Source organism: Chlamydotis macqueenii, chromosome 9 (genome assembly GCF_036417535.1).
Source record: "Chlamydotis macqueenii isolate bChlMac1 chromosome 9, bChlMac1.mat, whole genome shotgun sequence".
NCBI classification, from domain to species: domain Eukaryota; kingdom Metazoa; phylum Chordata; class Aves; order Otidiformes; family Otididae; genus Chlamydotis; species Chlamydotis macqueenii.
This window is the reverse complement of record NC_141564.1, coordinates 6,625,024-6,645,908: the sequence shown is the minus strand read 5'-3', so window position 1 is coordinate 6,645,908 and position 20,885 is coordinate 6,625,024. Positions and strand designations below refer to the sequence as shown.

Sequence of the window (20,885 nt, the reverse complement as noted above, 5' to 3'; positions counted from 1 at the left end):
GAGAGGTGGTATCACAGAGATGATGCTGGAAGAGCTGTCTTAAAAATACGTAAGAGTTGGAGGAAAGCACGAGAGAGAGAGAAGAATAAAGGAGATCTGTTGGAGTGAAACAGCAAGGCTGAGTAAGAAAGTAAAATCAGGAAAGAAGATTGTGTGAAGGCATCTCTGTGTGACAGTGGGTGAATGAAGCCTCCAAAGGGTAGCAACTGAATACTGATGTGAAGCAGGAAGGGTGGCAAGGTCTCAGGTCAAGCAGCAGATCTTGGGTGGTGGGTTATTAGAGTGCACACCTCCAGTTGTCACTGTGATTTCTGCATGTTGAGAGAATTAAATACATTTTGAAGTGAGAAGGTAACAGAATGTTTCAGTTTCTTTTTTTTTTTTTTTTTTTCTCCTTTTTTTTTTGCCTAGCCCAGCAGTAGCCTCTATGATTTTGCATACTAAGCAGCATTTGTCACAAAGAGTAAACTTGAAAAGCATAAAGTGCATTAAGTTGTAGTAGGTGCCTCTGACAAGTCAGGAAACTGTGGCTTTTTCACCCTTTCCCTTGCATCAGTGTTCTGCACCAAGAAGAGAAGGTTGTGTCCAGCTCTTAGTGCGGAAGCATCCACTGTAATAAGCAATGCCTTGTTTTAGGAAGATGAAATGCTGTTGTTGCATTACAGCTACAGGCTTTTATCCTGTATCGACACTCCTAGATTTCTGACTCTTAACCAGGTTTCAAAGTGCTGACCTCCCAAACTTATTTCTGGAGCAGGGCACCTTTCTGGTCGGCCAGCCTTCTCCTCAGAATTCTGGGAAGCAGCTGACTCCAGCTTCAGTTGTTCAGGGCAGTATAGGAGTTGGAGCATCTTCCACACAAGGACAAGCACTGAAAGTGATAACTGGACAGAAGACAGCTCTATTTACCCAGGTAATATGCAAGTGATGTGTTTTTCTTTTACCAGTTAGCATTCTGTCAAATAAAGTATAGGAACCACAGCCACACGTTGTGAGAGCTTTTCCTTTTGTAGTTGTTTGATTTGGGTATGAAAAGCCTACTTTCATATGCAGATATTGGATCACAGTTTTCCAGCTTTATTTCTGTCCTGAGAGTGGGTCATGTGTAAGCTTGGGTTGCTAGTTTGCGAATGTGCTCTGGGAGTTCTTAGCGCCATGGAATTAAAGAAGTGAATACAGTCAGGTGCAGAAATGTGCTTAAATATTTGAACCTTAGAAATAGGTCACCTGCTGAAGCTCTTAAAACTTTTGGTTTTAGTATCCCTTGAAGGTCTTTCTTTTAAAAACTAGCAGGTGGTCCCTAGGAAATTCAGACTCCCCAAGAGTACTTGTAATTGATGATCCAAAATTCAAGATTCATAGGCATATTTTTCAAAATCAGCAGTTCGATAAAGTTGATTACTGAGGTCATAATTCTCTTCCAGCTATTATTGCCACAATTTGCCTTTTTCAAAAGTCTTAAAAAAATATTTTTCAGTAATATAGAAAGCATTTGTCTTGTTTAGTTTGTTGTTGGGGCAGGGGGGTTTAAGTAATTTTAAATAAAATCCAAACAAATACACCTTTTTCCTTATGCTGAATTCTTTTTCAAAGGCTGCACCTGGTGGACAGACATCACTAGTGAAAATATCAGATGGGTCTATAAAATCAGTGCCTGCCTCATCCCAGCTCTCCAAACCTGGCACTACTGTGCTGAGAGTATCAGGAGGTGTTATCACCACAGCTGCTGCTCCTGCCGTGGCCCTTCCCACAAACGGGGTGGCCCAGGTGAGAATATTGCCAATGTTTCTATAATATAATGTTTGCACTCTAGCCAGTATAATCCCCAGCTACTGCTCTTTTCCCCTATTGGTATTCTTCTTCTCAGTCAGCATTGCTGGTGGGTCTGCTCTTATTTGTGTACCAGCGCAGTGCACACAACTCCTTTTATGTTGGGTTGTTTTGGCATAAAGTGATATCTGTGAAGAAACAAGGGGAGAAGAGAAACTGAAACTTGCACTTTCTTGCTTTTAGTGTTGTTAAAACCTTCCCTGCTTACCTGAATTTTATCTGAAACAGCTTTTGCAATCACCCAGACCAGGGTGGGGTTTTTTTTGGGCGGGGAGGCTATGCAGCTTTCGAACACCAAATCTGCTGCTGGCACAAAAATCTGCAGAAGAATGTGAAATGCCTGCAGCTCTGTAGCCAGTAGGCCTGTGAAAGCCAGCAGTAACTAGACTAGGACGTTCCTCTAAGGTCACGGACTCTCCACAGTGCTTAGTGCCCAATCTGCTATCAGCAGATTTCGGAGGCCAGCAGTGGCCAGAGTTTGTGGTCCTTTTGTCCTGACTGTGTTCAAAGGATGTCACTCCTCTGCACCTTGGGGGATTCATAACAGTGCAGCCTTAGAACGAGGTGCTTTGGCATAGAGTGAAGTTGTAAGGAAAATTTTGCATTCCTAGAGTGAATGCTCTTACGCGTGGATTCAGCCATGTATCCAATTGATGCAGGTTATCCACCTGGACTGGAGTTGGAGTTCATAGGGTGGACAGGCACCAAAAAGAGCAGTGTATAATTCACTTTGAGAGTTCCCTTAGCCACACGGCTTTTGCCTGTGGAGAGATGATGCCTTGTTGCTCTCAGAGGGCTGAATGCTGGCATATGCAGCATATATAGGTGAAGATGCTAAAATTTGTGTTAAATGCTACTCCCTGTTTTTACAGCTCTCAGTGAAGCTGCAGAGATAGAAATTTTACATCCAGCCTCTTTATCCCAAACATTTTTCCCATTTGTCTGCTGATACCTGTGGATTTCTAAGCAGCAGGGAAATATGAAACATTCCTGGGTCAAACTTCTCATCTGGAGGCCTACCTGCTTGCTGAAGTTAAGGGACCTAGCTCCAGATACTATCTAAGCGGTTGTAGCAGTTCCTGTGTGCACAGTTTCACTTTTTCTGCTTGAAAGAGCCTCCATTCTATATGTACCATCGTTGTGTATGGGCTTTTGGATATGTGCTTGAGAACTTCTTGCTTTTTAATGATTGATAGATAAACATTTGGTTTTGCTGCTTCTAGATATTGCCTTGTTGTGCTTCTTGTTCAGTCATCTATAACATGAAAAGGAATTTTTTATCTCTCTCTGCCTCTTTTATGCAGCAAGTAGATAGTGCAGGTTCTAGTTCATCATCTTCTGGAACTCCTGCAGCAAAGACATCTGGACAGCAGCACCAGATCTGTATAAGCCAGAGCCAGTCTACTTCATCAGTGGTGAATAAAACTGCTACTTCCACTGTTGTAAGTGTTGCTTCTCTGATGACTACACCAACACCTGTGACCGGAAAAGCTGCAGTATCAGGTATTAAACTCCCTTCATGCCTTTCCTGTAGAAAGTTGGAATCCAGCTGTGAGTTATTTAGATGTCTTCACTGTGGATGGATGAATAGAGAGCCACCCGCATTTGTGTATGCATAAAAGTGAAGTCATGCTTTCCAAAACATATCTTACTAGCATAACTTTTGGCTTAGCCAAAGAGACGTCTAAATAATTGGTCATCCTGTCACATCAGTGCATTGACTGTATCTGTTACAAATAATAGTGCGAGTTGCCCATTGATATTGAAGAGGGATTTTAGTTTTCGTGCCAGGTTCTCGTTAGAAGTTGTGTTCTTCCTATTCAAGAGAACGATGTGTCACTGAATGCTGAAACTGCCAAGGTACCAGCGATGCCACAGACTTGGTTAGTTTGTGAAAGTGAAACTCCACTGAAGTGCTGCATGAGCAGAATTTGGCTCTGAGGCTTTGCATCTGCTGTTTGGCTTGGAAAGGAGAGCGATGTTGATTAGGGGAAACTGAAGGCTTTGAATTCAAAATCCATTAAGTACCGTGAGGTAGGCTGGATCCGCAATGTTTCAAGTTAATAAAGATGGACTGCTGCCCTTATGTAGAGGGGAGTTTTGCTTATTTACTTCTATTGTCTTCCAGTATCTTTTGTATCATGGAGAGCAAATACAGCAGGTTTAATTTGAGTATTACAGGTTAAAATTGGAAATTTTAAATTTGACTAATTTACCTGCTGGCATGTTCTGTTCACTTGAAGTGGCTTATTACTAAGTGGAAAGAGAGTAAAAATACAAAGAAAAGAGAAACTAAGTGACACCAAGCTCATCTGACAGTGTCTTTTTAAAGCAACTCTTCTTGTTTCCTATGTGTACAGTGTTCCAAACTCCTCCTTTTTCATCACTCTGTTTTTCCCAGAGCTTGAAAGTAAACAACATAGACTGCTGAGACTGCCACAATTCTGCAGTAAGCAGTTGAGTATTTTCCTCTTTGCAAACAAAACAACAAGTGGGGTTTTTCTTTTTTTCAGAAAATGTGCCATTCTAAATAGCTTTCAGATTAAAAATCTCATTTAGGTATGAGAATCTACATTTTGGTTTGGGTTTTGTAACCTCAGGCACTGACTTCATCATGAAAAACTATTTATTCAAGAATCCCAAAAGAAGCAGTGGCTGTAGAACATGTTATTTTAATGTTAAAAAAAAAAAAAGAAGAAGAAAAAAGAAACAACAAGCAAATAAAAAACAAAGCAGTGTTAAAGTTATGAATAGTTGTATTTTTAAGGCAACTTTTCAAAAAGAATCTCAATTTTTCACTTGTTTTGCAAGGAACAATGTCTCCCACCCATCAGGCTAATAGGGTTCATTGAAAATGTCCCTTCTCACTTGCCTTGCTGTTTGGGTCCCTTGCTATCTTATCCTGACACATCTGTGCATCACACACAAATGAATTGGTGATACTAGGTTAGCCTTCCTGCCTGGAGGTGAAAGCCTAACTGACCAGTGGTACGCATCTTTCAAAACCGAGAGACATCTTTACCAGACCTTGCATGTCTAGTGCTTGGAAGGCAGCTCTGTTTCTTAAACAATAATAATAAAATATGAGGAGAATGGAAACTTTATCTCAAAACAAATCGTGAGTATAAAATTACTATCGTGAGACTAAGTCTACTGTTGTCAATGTTCTGACATAGAAGTCTGTTGAATTTCCACAATCTGAAGAAAAGTTAGCTGTATGTTGAATACAATTATATTGAAAATAGCTGGTTTACCAGTAGAAAGGATACATGTAGACTTAGATCAGTGTTAGAATGCTGGCTGTGGTGGCTCGGGATGTTACCACTGTGGAGGAGAGGGCTGGTGGGCAGGTGACGAGTACGACTTGCCCATGGCACTGTAGGGCAGCTTGAAGCTATGCTGATTTTACCGAACTCACTCTGTGCTGCCATTGATAATGCTGTTAATATCTGAAGGTCCTTCTTGTTGTTTTAGCCTTGACTAAAATCAGTTATTTAATTCAGTCCCCACTTTAATATGCTTCATAGCTTGATTAGCCATCCTTATGGATGTATTCAGTACATGTTACAAGGACACAGGACACTCAGTTCAGGTTTGTCCTTCACTGGACTTGCTGCGAAGCCTTGGGCTTGTCGCTTAGTTAAAACATGATTGATTGTGCTCTGCTGACTGCAGTGGATGCTGCTGAGCCGAATTGCAGAGGTGCGTGTGGCACTCGGATACCTCAGTGAGAATGGCTGTGTAAGTACAATGGAGCTGTAGTTCACTGGCTTACCAGACCCTTGAGCACAAAGTCTTGTTCTGACAAGAGTGTTTAACTCTGTACTGAGCCTGCTTCAGTTGAAAGGTTTGTGTTACATCGACTTTAGCTTAAGTAAAAACTTGTCAGACAGTTGGCTGAACTGTGGCTTGTTAAGAGGGTGGCAGTGCTAGCTTACATGCCATCCTGGTTCAGGCAGAAAGGGAGAGAAATAGCTGGAGATAAACTAAATGGTGTGTTTTACTTAACGTTTTGTCTTCCGTTCTTCTTGCAGGGTTGCTAAAAATCCACTCAAATCAGTCTAGTCCACAGCAGGCTGTTCTGACAGTTCCCAGCCAGCTTAAACAGCTCGGTGTAAACACAGCTTCTGGAGGTGTTCAGACAATACTCATGCCTATGAACAAAGGTAAAGGGCAGAGGAGGATGACAGATGGTGTTTGAAAATCCCCTTTAACACAGGGTAGCTCTTGGTCACTGTTGGCATACATGATCCAAAATTAGAGACAGAAGAAAATGTAGCAAGGAAATTCATCCCTAAAGTTTGTGCTGAAAAAAAAACCTGTGTTGCTTCTGAACATGGTTATTTGTCAAAGTATGAAATTTGATTTTTTTCTTCTCTGTTGTCCTTTTTTCTTTTTTTTTCTTTTTTTTTTTTTTCTTTTCTTTTTCCTCTCCAGTGATACAGTCACTTTCTACCACCAAAGTTTCAGCTGTCACAGCAGCAAGTACAGTTGTCCCTAGTCCCTCTACAGCATCCATCACTAAAGGTAACAAGGAATTTCTCAGTAAGATAAGCAGTAGAAATAAGCTGGTGCTGCTTTATGCAAGTGGCCCGACTATGAAAGTAGGCCCTGTGACTGTAGGTTCCTTTATTTCAATTGTTAGTAGGGTTTAAATCAAGTAAAAATGGCACCTGGAGACTAGGAAATCAACAGTGACTTCCCCTTCAACAAATCCCAGAGCACAGAGCGAAATGAGGATGGTCTAGGAAGCTACCATAATAAGTACCTTTAGGCATTCATTGTTTCAATCCATATTTGCAGAAATGCATGGAGCAGCATGTATTTAATCACAGTTACTGCTGTCCTCAGAATGGTGGCTGTGGTGAAATGTCCTGGAGAATGCTTTCCAACAGCACTAGATGTAGAGAGCATGTGTGCATGTGCACACACACAGAGGGGAAAGATGTACACACAGTGCTTCCCAGAATAATGCATAGGCCAGAGCTGAGACACTCAAAGTGCGGTTCTTGCAGAACTGTCATGCGTCTCTCCCATCCCCAATGAATGACCAGACTGCCTGGCCGTCTGGGTTGGGAATATCTCTCTCTCCCCCCTGCTCCTGTCTCACCAGAGTTCTGTCCTAGACATGAGAAAGTTCACTGATGTCAGAACCAGTGATCTCTTCAAGTAAAGTTCTCACTTAGAAATGTCACTTCTTGCTAAAACTGTTAGTAGTTTTGCATCCAGCTATTTATTTACAGAAAGGCCAATGTACATGTGCAGGCAGTTCAGTTTAGATCAGGCAGACATATGCAGAAACATCAAGAATTAATTATGCAGATTTTCTAAAAAGGATGAGATGTGAGCTTGTTGAGATTTGGAGGTGGGGAACATGTTCTGGTGGCTTGCTTTCAGCAGAATTGAAGGCCAAATTTGTTCATGCTTAACAATCAGAATGCAGACAACAAATGCAGTGATATTATGTAAGTCCCTTACTCTTACTGGAGTCTCACAAGACACTGTTTACCCAGCTGACTGGTACTTTTTGTCTTTTAAAATGTGTTCTGTTTCTTTGAAGTTAAGATGGAGCCTGATTCAACAGGACAAAACTGCAGTTCTGTGGGTACCCAGGAAGGCCAAGCAGCAGTTAAAACAGAAGAGAGCCCTGAACTTGGGAATTACATTATCAAGTAATTGTTCATTTCTCTGTAAGGATTTCTGATCTTTGAAATATTAGGGGGAATGGAGGAGGTTCTAGGGATACGTGCAGTAGTGTTAAGTTTGACCTAGAAATACATTATAAAATCTTCTGTCTCATATGCCGCTGCATCAGTACTAATCCCGTTGGGTGGCATTTTTTTCAGACAGTGTTGCAATATTTTCTTTGTAAATGGATTTGTATGCAGGGCTCGTGAAAGGGGAAAACATTATTTGAAGATTTGCAGTTGTTTAGGGGTTTGCTAAAACCTCAAGCTGCTAAAAGCTCTTTATCATCCACTGTTTGTATAATTCCCATTGCTGTTGCGTGTCCTTACTGAGGTCAAAGTACTCAGTAAAATGCAGGTCAAAAAGAGGGCATCTGAACTAAGTAGAACTGTCTCTCTTCTTACCTCTCTAGTCTTGTCAAGCTAATATATTTCTTTAATTACTTAGTATGAGGGCTGCCCTGGTTCAGAATTAGAATTAAATAATAAATATGATTGTAGTATTTGTTCACTGGATGCTGTGAAATCTACTGCCTTGTTTTTGATGCTGTTGCAAGTACTTCTTAGTGGTTTTTTTTTTTCATCAGAACTCAGTTTGCAAAATTTTCTCTGCATATTTCTTGTAATGTGTAGGATGTTTCTTCTGCTCTTGGTTCCTCCAGTGGCTGACTCCTGTCTCCATATTTTGAAATTTTGTTATCCCAACATATCCCTGCAGGCATTACCCTGATGGAGAGTATGTGTAGGAGACAGGAATAAATCTTAAGCCACTACACACTGGAAATTATGTTAGTTATAAAATAACTACTGGGAAATACATTTCTTGCTCGTTAAATACAGTATGGCTAGTTAAGTAAAATGTATCTAAACTCCTGTTAGTTCAAGTTTTTATGTTACAGCAAATGTGTTGAGTGGCAGCAAATGAGCCACTGAGCGTAGCCTTTCCCTGTCGCAGAGCACTGTTAGACATGATTAGCAGCAACAGAAAGTACAAAGCTTCCCGTGTCCCTACTGGGACAGCCTGTACTAACAGGTGTGTTTTTTCCCCTCAAAGTAGTGTTGCAGCTTGCGAGATGGTGCAGGGATTTCTTCCAAGCCTGCCCAAAAAAAACCCTCTTTCCAGTTTTTCAGCTTGACAAATGCAGCTTCAGATGTGGACACTTTGGGAAGAGGAAGGGCTGGTTGAAATACCTTCTCCAGATTGAGGCATAACAGTTTATCCTCACGTTAGTATTGCTGTAATGCCTTGGGGCTAGAGGCTTTAAACTATGCAGTGATTTTGAAACTTTTTGCATCTGATTCAGTGCTTCCAACAGTATTTATTGTGATTCTTTTTATCTGTTGCAGCATAGAATATTTGGAGAACATCCAGCAGCTTTTAACAGCAATAGTGAAGAAGGTTCCATTAATTGCTGAAAAAAGTAAGCAGTAAATGAAAAGGCTTTGCTTTCTGTTTTCAGTGTATCAACAGAATGCCTTGCATACTCTGTAGCCACAAAAAATATTAAAAGGCAGAATGAAATGAAGGCATTCTCCTAGAGAGTTTATGCCAGCGGTTATTCTAAAGATGCTTAGAATTAGGTTCTTCCAATGAAGCCAGATATATTGTCAGCAGTTATTCATTTTCATCTGGTTTTTGGTTAGAAATAGATTGTACTTCCTCACGTAATGGCTGCAGGTAGGTCTGGTTTGTCCTTAATGGATGTGCTTTTTTTCTTTTTTTTTCTTCTTTTTTTTTTTTTAATTTAATAACAGGGTTTCAAAAATGCTTGCAAATACGATAACATAGCTCAGCACTGGAGTGTGTTTGTTATTGGAGTTTTTTGCCTTTTTTTTTTTTTTTAACCAAAAAGTGTAGAGAAACGTTTTGATATTTTATGATCATTTATAATTGCCTACTTCTTACTCCTGTACATAGCTGAAAATGTATCAGCTCTCTCTGGTAACTAACGTCCTTTGAACAAGTGGTCCTGGAGACTGGGTAGGGCAGACCCTCTCAAGATAAGCACAGTAAGGAGAGCAGGAGTGAGCAGCACAGTAAAGCTTTCATTACGTACAGCTCTCTGGCTTACAGTAGCATTCATGAATCTGCTGCTTAGGATTCATATCCCCTCCTTATATTTTTGCCAGGAAACCTTTTCAATGCAATTTGTTTCATTTTTGAGTCGTCATTTGTTTGCAAAATAAAGAGTCTTCCAAAGGAAGAGACCTTGTCCAGTAAGACAGACTTACAGGTCTACATCATTACAGTTTTGAGGAGAAGAGGAGGCTTAGAACGGCTCATAGCCACACACATCTGTGTAGACGATCAAGAGGGATGCTGGTTTTGCATCCGAAAACCACAGTGTCTGCTGGACATATCTGTGCTGTGCTGAGAGAGAGAACAGTGTTTGTGAGAGTTAGGGAATTACAGTCCTTGATCCTGTAAGCATGAAACACATTTCCCTCTTCCTCTCCACTAAATAACATCAAAACCAGAACTTATCTTACTTCACTTACTAAAAATTTAATACTGTTTTTTACTTCATATTTTCTAGGTGAAGATGCAAGCTCTTTTTGTGCCAGTTCAGTGGAACAGTATTACAGCTGGAATATTGGGAAGAGGAGGGCAGCTGAGGTAATCCTTTGCTCCTCTGTTTCATAAGCAGTCATTAGGGACACAGGAAGGATTTCTGAATTATGGAACCTTCCTTGTTGTTGGCTGATTTGTGTCCAGGTAGCGATCCAGTTTGTTGTTCAGAGACTTTCTGAAGCAGAAGGGACTCTGAAGGTCATTTTTCGGTTTATTCAAAGAAAGATGTTTTTGAAGCGTTTTAAAAATCAGAATTTCTGCAAACTCTCCTATTAGAATTTTATCCTCATTGCTTCTCTGTGGCGTATTACAGTCATGGGAATTTTACCCAACATACTTTGTTGATCTTTTCATGAGATTGTGTTTGCTTTCTGTAGGAAGACACTTGAGGGATCTGACATAAACAATGCTAGTACTGAAATAGATTGTCAGTTCACCAAAGATAAATATACAGTTAATCTGGAGCTTTTTGTGTTGTGGTTATGTTTCCCTCTACTTCTTCATAATTTTGTCATCTTGCTGTGGGGTTTTCGGGGAGTATTAGACCCTCTGCTGTTGCCAACTTAAATGATTAAAGAGTTTGACCAAAATTTTGAGAGGCATATTTTGCTCTAGTGGATTTCTTGCACTATGCCATCTTGGGTGTTTCTTGGGAGATGAGACGTTTCAAGTGAAGACAAATGGGTCTAAGCTTCTGTAAATGTATGTCCCTTTTTCTTGAGGTTTTGTTTGGCTGACAGGGCAGAATTTAAATGGCCTACCTACAGCTGCCTCATACCAGAATTAGGACTATCTTACATGTTTGTTTTTCCTCGTCATTCTGACTTCTGAGAAAATCATGTTCCTTTTGTTTTCCTTGCAACCTGGATTATTATTCCGGGCCATAGTCTAGCCTTAAATGTTTTGGCCAGTGTGATGAACTTTCCCTTTGGTTCGTCACAGTGGCAACGAGCAATGACAGTGAGAAAGATCCTACAGGAAATCATAGAGAAGCACCCCAGGTTTCACAGTATTACACCCCTGAAAACAAAGCACGTGGTGCACTGGTGCCGATGCCATGGCTACACTCCACCTGACCCTGAGACCTTGCGGAATGACGAGGACTCAATTGAAGACGTGCTGACACAGATAGACAGTGAGCCAGGTGAGTATGGAGGGACAGAAAGCTCCTTTTTGCCAAAGATGCTATTTGTTGAATGGCTTAAGACTGTGTGTATGTGCGTACATGGGCTGCTTCTTCAGGAGAAGATGATTCTTACTTTCTTTGTTTTTAACTTAATTGACTCTGGAATAACAAAAGTTGGAGAATGTAAGGGCAAGCCTACAAGTGAGATTGTCCATTGTCCATGTCAGCCCTCTTGTTTTCTGGGGCCTCTTTTGGGTTTTATTGTGCTTTGGGGCCCTTGGAGGCTCAGTGTAGATAAATCTTGAGAGATTATTCTAGCCCCATAATGTAATCATTTTATAAGTGGGCACACAGAATAAGCACAGGGAATAAAGACACTTCTGCCCTTGGGTGAGCTTAGCCTCTCTTAAGACTTACTGTGCAAACAGAGTGAATGAGTTCAGGTACAAAAAAAAAAACAGCCCAAACCTGACAGCAATATGGAGCTTAGTGGGGGTTAATTTACCTTCAAAAGTGAATTGAATTGGCATGTGTGAAGCTTCATGTTGTGTTATTACAGCTGCTACATTATTCCACTAGGCATAGCTCTGTGATCTCCACAGTCTGTTTTAGTCTGTATTAAACATACGTCTTTAATTTCATCCATTCTTCGCAGTTAAGCTTTGTTGTTTCACTTTGAGATAATCCCTTTCCTAAACCTGAATGTTTTTTCTGTTCTGATCATACAGGGATTTAAACTATTTCACAGAAGTGTATGGATTTTATTATTTTTTGCTAAGTATGGCCCTGCATTGCAGTTGTTGGAGGTTGAAAGGAAGCCTACACCCACCTTTTAATATTTTTATCTAAATAACTAGATTTGTGTTTGTCAGAGAAGAATCTGTTTATTGCATAGCTTTCCACTAAAGGTTTTACTGGCTCGTGTAAAGCATGCAGAGAAGAGGTTACCCTTTTGTAATTCCGCTGTGAATCTGTCTTCTGATTTTTTCTTAAAAAGCATGATAATACTTTTCACAATGTAAAAGATTATTTAGTGTTACACGGTGCCTACATAGTAAAAACTCCATTTCTCCAGGCAAGTTGAAGAGCATCATACTGCTTTCCAAGTTGTCAGAAAGCTTCTGTGAGAATGTTTAGGAGACTCACATTAGCCTGGTTTTATCTGAAATGCAGCCTTCTTGACTGATGTAGGGGCAGATGAGGGAGAGGACTGTGAGTGCCATGAAGATATAATAAGAAGGTTCTCAATGACTGTTTGTGTTTCTGTTCATCCTTATATTTGGTAGGAATTACAAAAATAACTTCCAATTGCCTTAATTTCATACCATATTTTGAGTTTTCATCTGTTTATAAACAGCTTTCCATAACCTATCATGTGTTTAATCGATTGCTTATTTTTCAGAATGCCCGTCATCTTATAGCAGTGGTGAGGAGCTGTGCCGAAAACTAGAGGACCTACAGCAATTTCTGAAACAAGAACCAGAACACGAAGAGGAAGTAGATGTTCTCAACTTTAATGAGCCATTAAAAATAAACATTAAGAAAGAACAGGAGGAGAAACAAGAGGAGATGAAGTTCTACTTGGCTTCCTTGCCTGCATCAGAGTTTGTGAGGGATACTGCGGAGAAGGTAATAAGTGAAACATAAAGCTAATAAGAGCTGTTGTTAAGGTAGTTGTGGTCTTACATTTATTTAATTGCCTTTCTTTCATCTACATGGGCCTCTGAATGATTTCTGAAAGTTTTTATAAATGCCCTGGAAAAATTGGACCTTCTGACTCATAAGACTCAGCACGCCAGTGCTGGCAGGAGAAAGTGAAGTATGCCAGCCAGGACGTCATTTCAGAGTGGCTGTGTTGCAGGGCTTAGTACAAGAAAAATCATCCTGGAAGGCTAGAACCAAGGGCAGACGAGGGAAGAGGAGCACTACTAGTAAATTTTTCCTGTCCCATCACGTGAAAGGTTTGGACAGGAGACTGACTCAACTGGTAGGAAAGAGTACTCGCCATTGTACCAGCAGACAAGAGCAGCTGGAAGAGTTTGCATGCAGCAGCTGTGGGAGAAAGAAAGGATCTCCGTCTCCTCAAATGCTGACATCAAGGGGCAAAACTTGGTTCTGCTTGTTCTCTTGTTGCATAGGTGACAAGGGCATGGGCACGATGAGAGTGAGACTGGGGGATGAAATACACTTTTGATGTGGAACTTCTGTGCCAGAAGTACTGTTTAAAGTGGTTTCAGCTGCCATAGTTAGGTGCAGAGAAGATGATGAATAGATGGATTGAATATATATGTACAGTTTTAAAATGGAGCTTCCGTTCTCAAGCCAGAGGTACCCAATGCACCCTGGTTTTCGTGTGGTCTTTCTGTAACAAAAATTAAGACCTGCTTTTCTTTCTTCTGTGATTTAAAGGCGTTTCTGCAGGCTGTTCTAATGGTCAAGCTTTACTTTTTTTCTAGATTTTTTTTTTTAAATGAAACCTGAGATTATTCTGCTTCAAAGTTGTATAGTGCATGCTTGCTCATTTTTTAACTACCCTTTGTAATAGGTTTTTTCAGTTAATCTCATTCTCATCTAATCTGTAGTGCAATGTGGGTTGTGTTATTTGATGTACTATTTTTTTTTTTTCTCTCTTGTATTTTGTAGATAGGGATTTCTTTTCAGCCTGCTGAGGTACAGAAGAATGTTTATGCATCAGTAATAGAAGATATGATTTTAAAGGTAAGAAATTACTTCACAATAAGAACTTTTCTGTAACTGTATTAACTCAGTAACGTAGAAAAAAAAAGATGGAATATCTTTACTAATATGCATTTATCAAATCCAAAGATGCAGAGTCTGATGTCTGTCTTTGTGCATGTACAGAAAGATAGCAGGCTAAAGAGAATCATATACTTCTGGGTATGTTTCCAGCTTTCAAACTGATTTGTTGGCTTGGACACAGAATAGTGATTTGCAGATTCTCACTGCCGGTAATATACTGACTCATTCTGTAACTTAGAAAGTATGCCTTAATTTGTCCTATCCTTCAGAATGAGGAGGTACCTGCCAGAGTTCTGTAAGACTTTTATACAAGGTTAGCTGTTTTTTCCTGAGCACTGTTCAGTTCCTTTTTGCATGGGTTGTCTCTGCTGGGAGACTGCTGAAGTCCTGCAGACAGTAGCAATTCTGCCTTATATGAGAAGCCATTCATCCGTCATAATCACTTTTGGAAAAACAGAGACTGTTCCTTACCAAAGCTGTGAACAGCATGGAGTTGGAATTCGTGGCTTTGAACTGAAGGCTAACACAGAGTATTTTTAGCAGTGCTCTGCTGTATCAAGCCAAAGGGTTGGGGTTGTTTATACAGACTGCTGCTTATCAGAAAATCAGTTTTACAAAAGCTAACTGATTCCAGGTTACACATGTGCTTGCATGCACACTTGTGCTGTGCACTCTGTTACTTATCATAGTTGAACAGATACAGATACATCCCTTTATAGACACAGACTGTAATATCAAACTGCTCCATTATAGCTGTAGAGTTTTGCCAGGTTTCCTGACTGAACGTCCCAGAAACCTCTGGTCTTGATACAGGCACAGGAAGCCAAGAGCTGTAATTAGCTTTTGACTGAACCTTGATTAAGCTAAGTGTGATGGGCATATGGCTGCCATCTGCTTGCTGTCCAGGCCGGGAGGTTTTTGGGAAAGTATCTGTCTTGATATAAGCCTCATGACCATAGAGAGTGGCTAACAAGCATGTACCAGCTCCCAGGAGAATAGCTGGAACCTGTCATGTACAAAACCAACTCTGGTGTGTGAGAGGAGGGGCCCTAAAATGCTCTTTGAAGGACAGGCTCTGGAACGTTGGATCCACCCTACTGTACACACACTGCCCTGCAGGTCCAGAGAGAAACCAGAGTGGGCGGTTGCAGTCTGAGTTCTGTGCATCTATAGGTGTCTGTCTTAGTAAGAACTGAGTATATTTAACAGCTAGGCTAATAAAACTCACTTGGGCATCTTGAACTGCCTTCTGCTGATCGAATACAGGACTGAAGTGGGACAGAATTTCAGCTGCTCTTACACTGATGTTCTAGCCAATAGCATGTTCCTTTCCTCTGTTCATAATGCTGTCTCCTAATGTTGATTTTTGTCACAGGCCACTGAACAGCTTATGAGTGATATCCTACGGCAAGCGCTAGCTGTGGCGTACCAGACAGCTCCTCATAACAGGTACAGGAGCTTGTTTCCTCTTGGGCCGCTTATGCCAGCACTAAGGGCTGAACTGCTTGAGGAATTTAGTCAGATTTTGTGTGGCTCAGGCCATGTGAGTGAGGGAATTTATGAACTGTATTCTGGTAAGATCCAAGCCTTGTGAGGGGGTTTGTCGCCTCCTGGCTCCATAGTAGCAAAGGATGGAAACATCAACAACATTAAAAACTGAGGCAGGACTCTGGTATTGCCACGCTCAAAGGCAGACGGCCTGTTTCTACAGAGCCACATTGGAAGGACCTGTTCACTCTTGTCCATCTCAGGTCACAGTGTAGACAGCTTACCCATGGCCCGCCAGAACTTAAACAACCTAAATAACCTCTTCATTATTCTATTGATACAGTCTTTTCTGGCTCAGATACCGAGTGATTTTTACGGTAACAGTTAGACCACATTTGATTTCTATTCAGCAGCATGATTTGGGATAGCTTGAAATAGAAATAAAATAACACTATGAGAAAATGCTTAGATTAAATTTTTACTTGTATGCAATATATAAATATTTCTATAATATGTATTAAACATGTATATATGTTATATATAGAAATATATACACAGTCTGTGCTATAGAAGTTCAAGAATTAATACTTTAGCACTTGCTTTTCCTGTCCCAGTGCCCAAGATGTTTCCCCCAGTCATTTGAGTGGCTTTTTCATGCTGTGACATGTTAATGTTTTTCCTGTGTTGCTCTAACACCCACTCTTTTATCCTTTTTTTTTTTTTTTTTTCCTTTTTTTTTCTTCCCCCTCTGTTAGTAAATTTATTGACTTGCTGCTTTACGGACACGTGTCTTTTTAATGTATTATAATAGCATCTCTGATGCATTCCCTGCAGGACTCCAAGAGAGATCACAGTGATGAATATTCACAAAGCCATCTGTAATATTCCCTTTCTTGACTTCCTTACAAACAAACATATGAAGATACTAAATGAGGAACAATGAAATAGAGCAGAGAAGATGCTACAGGAAAGGTGGATTTATGGCTGAAGTTGGGTTAACAAATCCAGTATTTCTGTAGGACACTATTACAAACATTTATAACGTTGGGCTACTAGATTGTTACCTCCAATTAAAGATGCACCTTAATGCAACAGAATGATGCTCTGTTCCAAATCATAGTTGTTAAATGTCAGTGTTTACTTGGTAAGTGTATGTTCAGTGGCTGAACAAACATTGTCAGTTTGCATCGAGTTGCTAGCTGTGAGAGACTCCACAGGCTTGGTCCCTCTGAGACAGCTGTATTGATGAGATTGAACAATTTTTTAAGAAAAGAAATTATACTTTTTGATGCAGTCTGCATATGAGTTGGTTTCCCCATGCAGTAGGCAATACAGTTGCTTTGGTACTCTGAGTATGAGAAAAGCCAAAGGCAGCTTTTAAAGGTGGGCCATTTGAGTAGTTGGGTGGGTTGGTTGATTAAGTTTGGGTGTGGGGAAGCAGAAGGCTGATGGCTGCAACAAATTCTACCAGTCCTGCTCGAGCATGATATATGTGACTGAGAACACAGCTGGGTAGGCTTATAATTAGCTTATTCAGCTGAGTGTCACTTCACCAAATTCCTTGCCTCTCTAGAGGTGTCAGATGCCACCTTTCTTAGTCACCTCAGACAGGGTAGACTGGCACATGCTCAATCAAGATGAACTAACTATGGTCAGGCTTGGTGAGAGTTGACTGACTACTTCTCCTGCCTGGAAAGGAGAGGAGCAGGAACAGTATTCAGTTCTGTAGGCCTGGACTGGCTGAAACCCTTTGCTTCCCCAGCAAGTGCCTCCTCAGTCTGCCAGAAGGTTTGAAGTGTGCTGGAGGGCAGATGATCAGCTCTGTTGTACAAGTCTTAGTGTTTTGACAGCGTTCACTATAATGATTAGCTTGGATTGTGAAGTGCTGTGGGAGCAGCACCACTTTGGCTTAAGTTCTGCTCAATGCAGAGAGGCCTGCTAAGATCCAAAAACTCAGAGATTTGCTGCTTATGGGGAGCTCATCTGAAGTCTTGACTACAGGAGGAAGTTCTGCTACTAACTCCAGCACTTACCTGTCTCAGGAACATCACTGGTGTAGGAGACATGTCTGCAGCCTGGCTATGAACACCTTGCTGAAGAAGCCTTCGCCGACAACAACGTCCTGACCACCCCACATCCACCACCCCTTTGTCCTGCCTGATGGGTGCTTGCTAGTAGTGTGAATAAGCCATTGTAAAGTTGGTGGGACTCCTGTTGGACTGTCATGCTTTCAGGGTGCTTGTTTTGTGAGGCAGTGCTGTCATGTGGGTGGAGCATGGGTCAAACAGCCAGAATCTCCAATGTGCTGATCTCAGCTGGGTCTCTGATCTGCTGCATGGCCTTTGATTTAATCACTCTGTGCCTCAGTTTCCCCATCTCTGAGCATGGGGAGCAGGATACCTACCTCACACGGGTGTGCTGAGGCCTCGCTCTTGTTGGTGCCGTGCTTTAACAATACAAAGCCTTTTATAAACATTAAACTACAGTTATCTTTCCTGGCCTGGGGTAGGAACAGAAATCTTTAAAATGTTATCTTTTGGTGCTTTTTTTGGGCTAGAAGACAGGTGATGGTAACTCCAGTAGTGTGCAGCAACTGTGGAAGATGGTTCATTTGGAGGGTAGTTTCAGACTTCCAAGGAGAGGAGTGTAGGTTCGATGCAGTTCTTAAACTGAAGAAGGTACTGTGTACCTCAGATGAGGTGCCGCCTATCTTCTCCACCTTAAAAACAAACTAGGGTCTGCAGATAAGCCCCTCTCCGTTCATCAGAGCTAACAGGGAGTTACAGTTCTTTTGAATAAGAGTGGTAGAACCTGGCCCTTGAATCTAGCAAATGGGACCAATGGATGAAATCCAAACAGTGTTCAGAGAAGGACTTAAGTGCCCCCTAGAAGGGGCGTTTCAGATGCTGTGGATTCAAAAGATAATCCTAGCTCGTTGGGGTGAGCTGAGTGCAGGATTGCCTGCATAAGTAAAGTGCACAGCTTAGCCCTGACATCAGTTTTTCAGCTGAGGTGGGTGTGAAGGGGTGAAGCGGTGGTGATTATGTTTGAGCTCGGTGTTGAGAGCTGGGAGGAATCCAGGTAGCTGGGGAACTGCAGGCCCCACACTTTATTTGCAGGCTGTGGTGAACGCGAAGTCCATACTGCTTTCAGGCACCTCTGTATGCAGCTTTTACAAAAGAGAAGGGCATCTGTCACTATCGCTATGACGGCCTGCAGGTTGTGTGGGAACAGCCTTTTGGGCAAACTCAGTCTTGCTATGATCTTCTGTAATGACACATGCATTTCCAGCCCCCGTCTCTCACGGGCTTAGTTTCTGGGATTTTGATACGCCCAGAACAGCTCTTGAGGATGCAGGAGCTTGTCTTTGGGCATCTGTTTGCAAACTGTGGCTTCCTTGCCGATGTCCTGCTTTTCTGTGAGGAATGGAGTTTCAGAATGAGTCCTGAGCCTGGCCCTGACACAGGCAGGTAAATGCCCCTTGTTTTTAACAGGGTTCTTGCAGTGGAGATCTGTTGCTACGTTTCTGAGCAACCACAGGTTATTCTCCTAGGAGATGCTGTATTAATAATATATAAAGTTTGCTGAAGAAAAATAAAATCTGTTTAAAGGAGATAGAAAGTAACACATTTGTTTAGTCCTTCAGATGTAGGAAACATTCTTTGAATTTTGGAAAGTGATGGGAAAAAAAATTGTTGGTGAGAAGTTCCTGTGAGAATTGCTTGGAGATAAGTTAGAGGTGGTAGAATTTCATGCACCCATTCAGGTGTGTGTGGAACACTACAGACCATACCGCGTGTTGAAATGTTACAGTATATTTCTCTGGCTTTCTAAAGAATCTTGATACAAGTTAAAGATCTCTTTACAAATATTGCCCCTCTTTGTAATGCTGAGTGTTTAAATCCTTCATGTTATCTGTATTATACTGTATAATTGTGTAAGATACGTATGTTTACAATAAATTCTTTTATTAGCTGTGATAGGACTGTCTTGACTCAAATAAGTTTCACCGAATCCACGTATTTTTGTGTGCTCTGTATATTCAGAATGTTTTAGTTGTCTGTAAAAATGAGTGGTTGTGGAACTGCCCTGAAGGGAAAGGTAACTTTTCAGCTTTCTAGTTACTTTTTAAAGCTCTTGGTTTTGGAAGTTGGGGGAAGGGAAGCTGGGAGCTCAGCAAGCTTAGCTCCTCCAGCTTCTCATCCTGCAGAGCAGCCTGTTTGAACAGCAAGTAATTGGGTTTTGTGGAAGACTGAAAAGCGTGGTGGGCTGGTGTTGCCTGGCTGCCAGACGCCCACCCAGCTGCTCTCTCACTCCCCTTCAGCAGCACGGGAGAAGAAAATAAGATTAAAAAGGTTGTGGGTCAGGATAAAAGCAGGGACGTGGCATACCAGTTACTGTCATGGGCAAAACAGACTCAACCTGGGGAAAATTAGTTGAACTTACTGCCAATTAGAATAGAGTTGGATGGCGAGAAACAAAGACAAAAAAAACCAACACCTTTCCCTCACCTCTTTTTTCCTTTTTTTTTTTTTTTTTGGCAGTTCTGCCTTTCTTGGCGCGGGCTTTTGCAGGGGCAACACCAGCTCCTCAGCAGGCCTCAGCTCCCTCAGCTGCCCTGAGGCGGTCGGAACCGGCTGGAACCGGCTGTGCCTGGCCCAGGCAGCCCCTGCCTCGCAGAGATCCTGCCGCCACTACCTGAGCACAGGCACCCAATACAAAAAGGAATGGAAAAACGTAAGAAAAGCTAACTTCTTTGTTTTCCCCGGGCTGTGTGGAGGAATTGTAGGTGTCTGTGAGAAGACTTAGTGCTGTGTTGTCTTTCAGAATGCCATAAAATTCGGTCTTGTTTGTACTAAACCGCATACCAGTGCCTGTGAAATGAGCGCACAGTGAAGTGCCTCTGTGCTGCCAGAGCCAAACAAGTGATGACTGTGTGGCCAAGGGAGAATGACTGCGCCCTGCGGGCTGGGCCTTTGATGCTAAACCCCCTGATGCCTCCCCTCCTGGCTGCCACAGCCCTGCCCTCACATTCATGAACGCATCTGCAGGACATGGTGGTCAGGTGCAGAGTGCTGGGAAAGGGAAGGGCCGAGCCATCCGCTTTAGAATTGACGCCATTGGCACACAGAGCTGGCACCAGAGAAAGTTGTGTGTCTTTGGTGACAACAAAGCCTGTGCCATCAGGAATAAGGGATAGGCTGTCCCTTCTGTGCCATCTCTGGCCTAAAAGCAAACGCAGCCTCTCTGGGCTACACGGCACCAACATCAATTTGTGGTAAACCAGGCTGGGCCTTAGGATCGTACGGTACTGCAGCGGCCAAGATGGAGAAAACCAGTATGAATAAGGTCTGCATCTGATCATTCACCCTCCAGGAAATTAGTGCAATGTAAAGAGAAATGTGCAGTTTATGAAAGCAGG

At 41.7% G+C, this 20,885-nt stretch overlaps 1 protein-coding gene across 10 annotated transcripts in view; it reads left to right on the top strand.

Annotated features, from left to right (window-relative positions):
- The window catches only part of YEATS2 (YEATS domain containing 2), a 49,281-nt gene extending 29,838 nt beyond the window's left edge, over positions 1-19,443 (top strand). For 7 of the 10 annotated variants that reach the window (XM_086754816.1, XM_086754817.1, XM_086754814.1 and 4 more), the window contains 13 exons: positions 758-913; positions 1,594-1,767; positions 3,135-3,333; positions 5,865-5,996; positions 6,268-6,357; positions 7,391-7,502; positions 8,865-8,938; positions 10,055-10,134; positions 11,032-11,233; positions 12,618-12,844; positions 13,859-13,933; positions 15,351-15,424; positions 16,298-19,443. In XM_086754816.1, the coding sequence (XP_086610942.1) occupies positions 758-913; positions 1,594-1,767; positions 3,135-3,333; positions 5,865-5,996; positions 6,268-6,357; positions 7,391-7,502; positions 8,865-8,938; positions 10,055-10,134; positions 11,032-11,233; positions 12,618-12,844; positions 13,859-13,933; positions 15,351-15,424; positions 16,298-16,406 (1,704 nt within the window). In that variant the 3' untranslated portion in view covers positions 16,407-19,443. The remainder of the gene's footprint in view (positions 1-757; positions 914-1,593; positions 1,768-3,134; positions 3,334-5,864; positions 5,997-6,267; positions 6,358-7,390; positions 7,503-8,864; positions 8,939-10,054; positions 10,135-11,031; positions 11,234-12,617; positions 12,845-13,858; positions 13,934-15,350; positions 15,425-16,297) is intronic. The other 3 variants (XR_015259387.1, XM_086754812.1, XM_086754815.1) reach the window with 3 other exon arrangements.
- Positions 19,444-20,885: the final 1,442 nt, after the last annotated feature.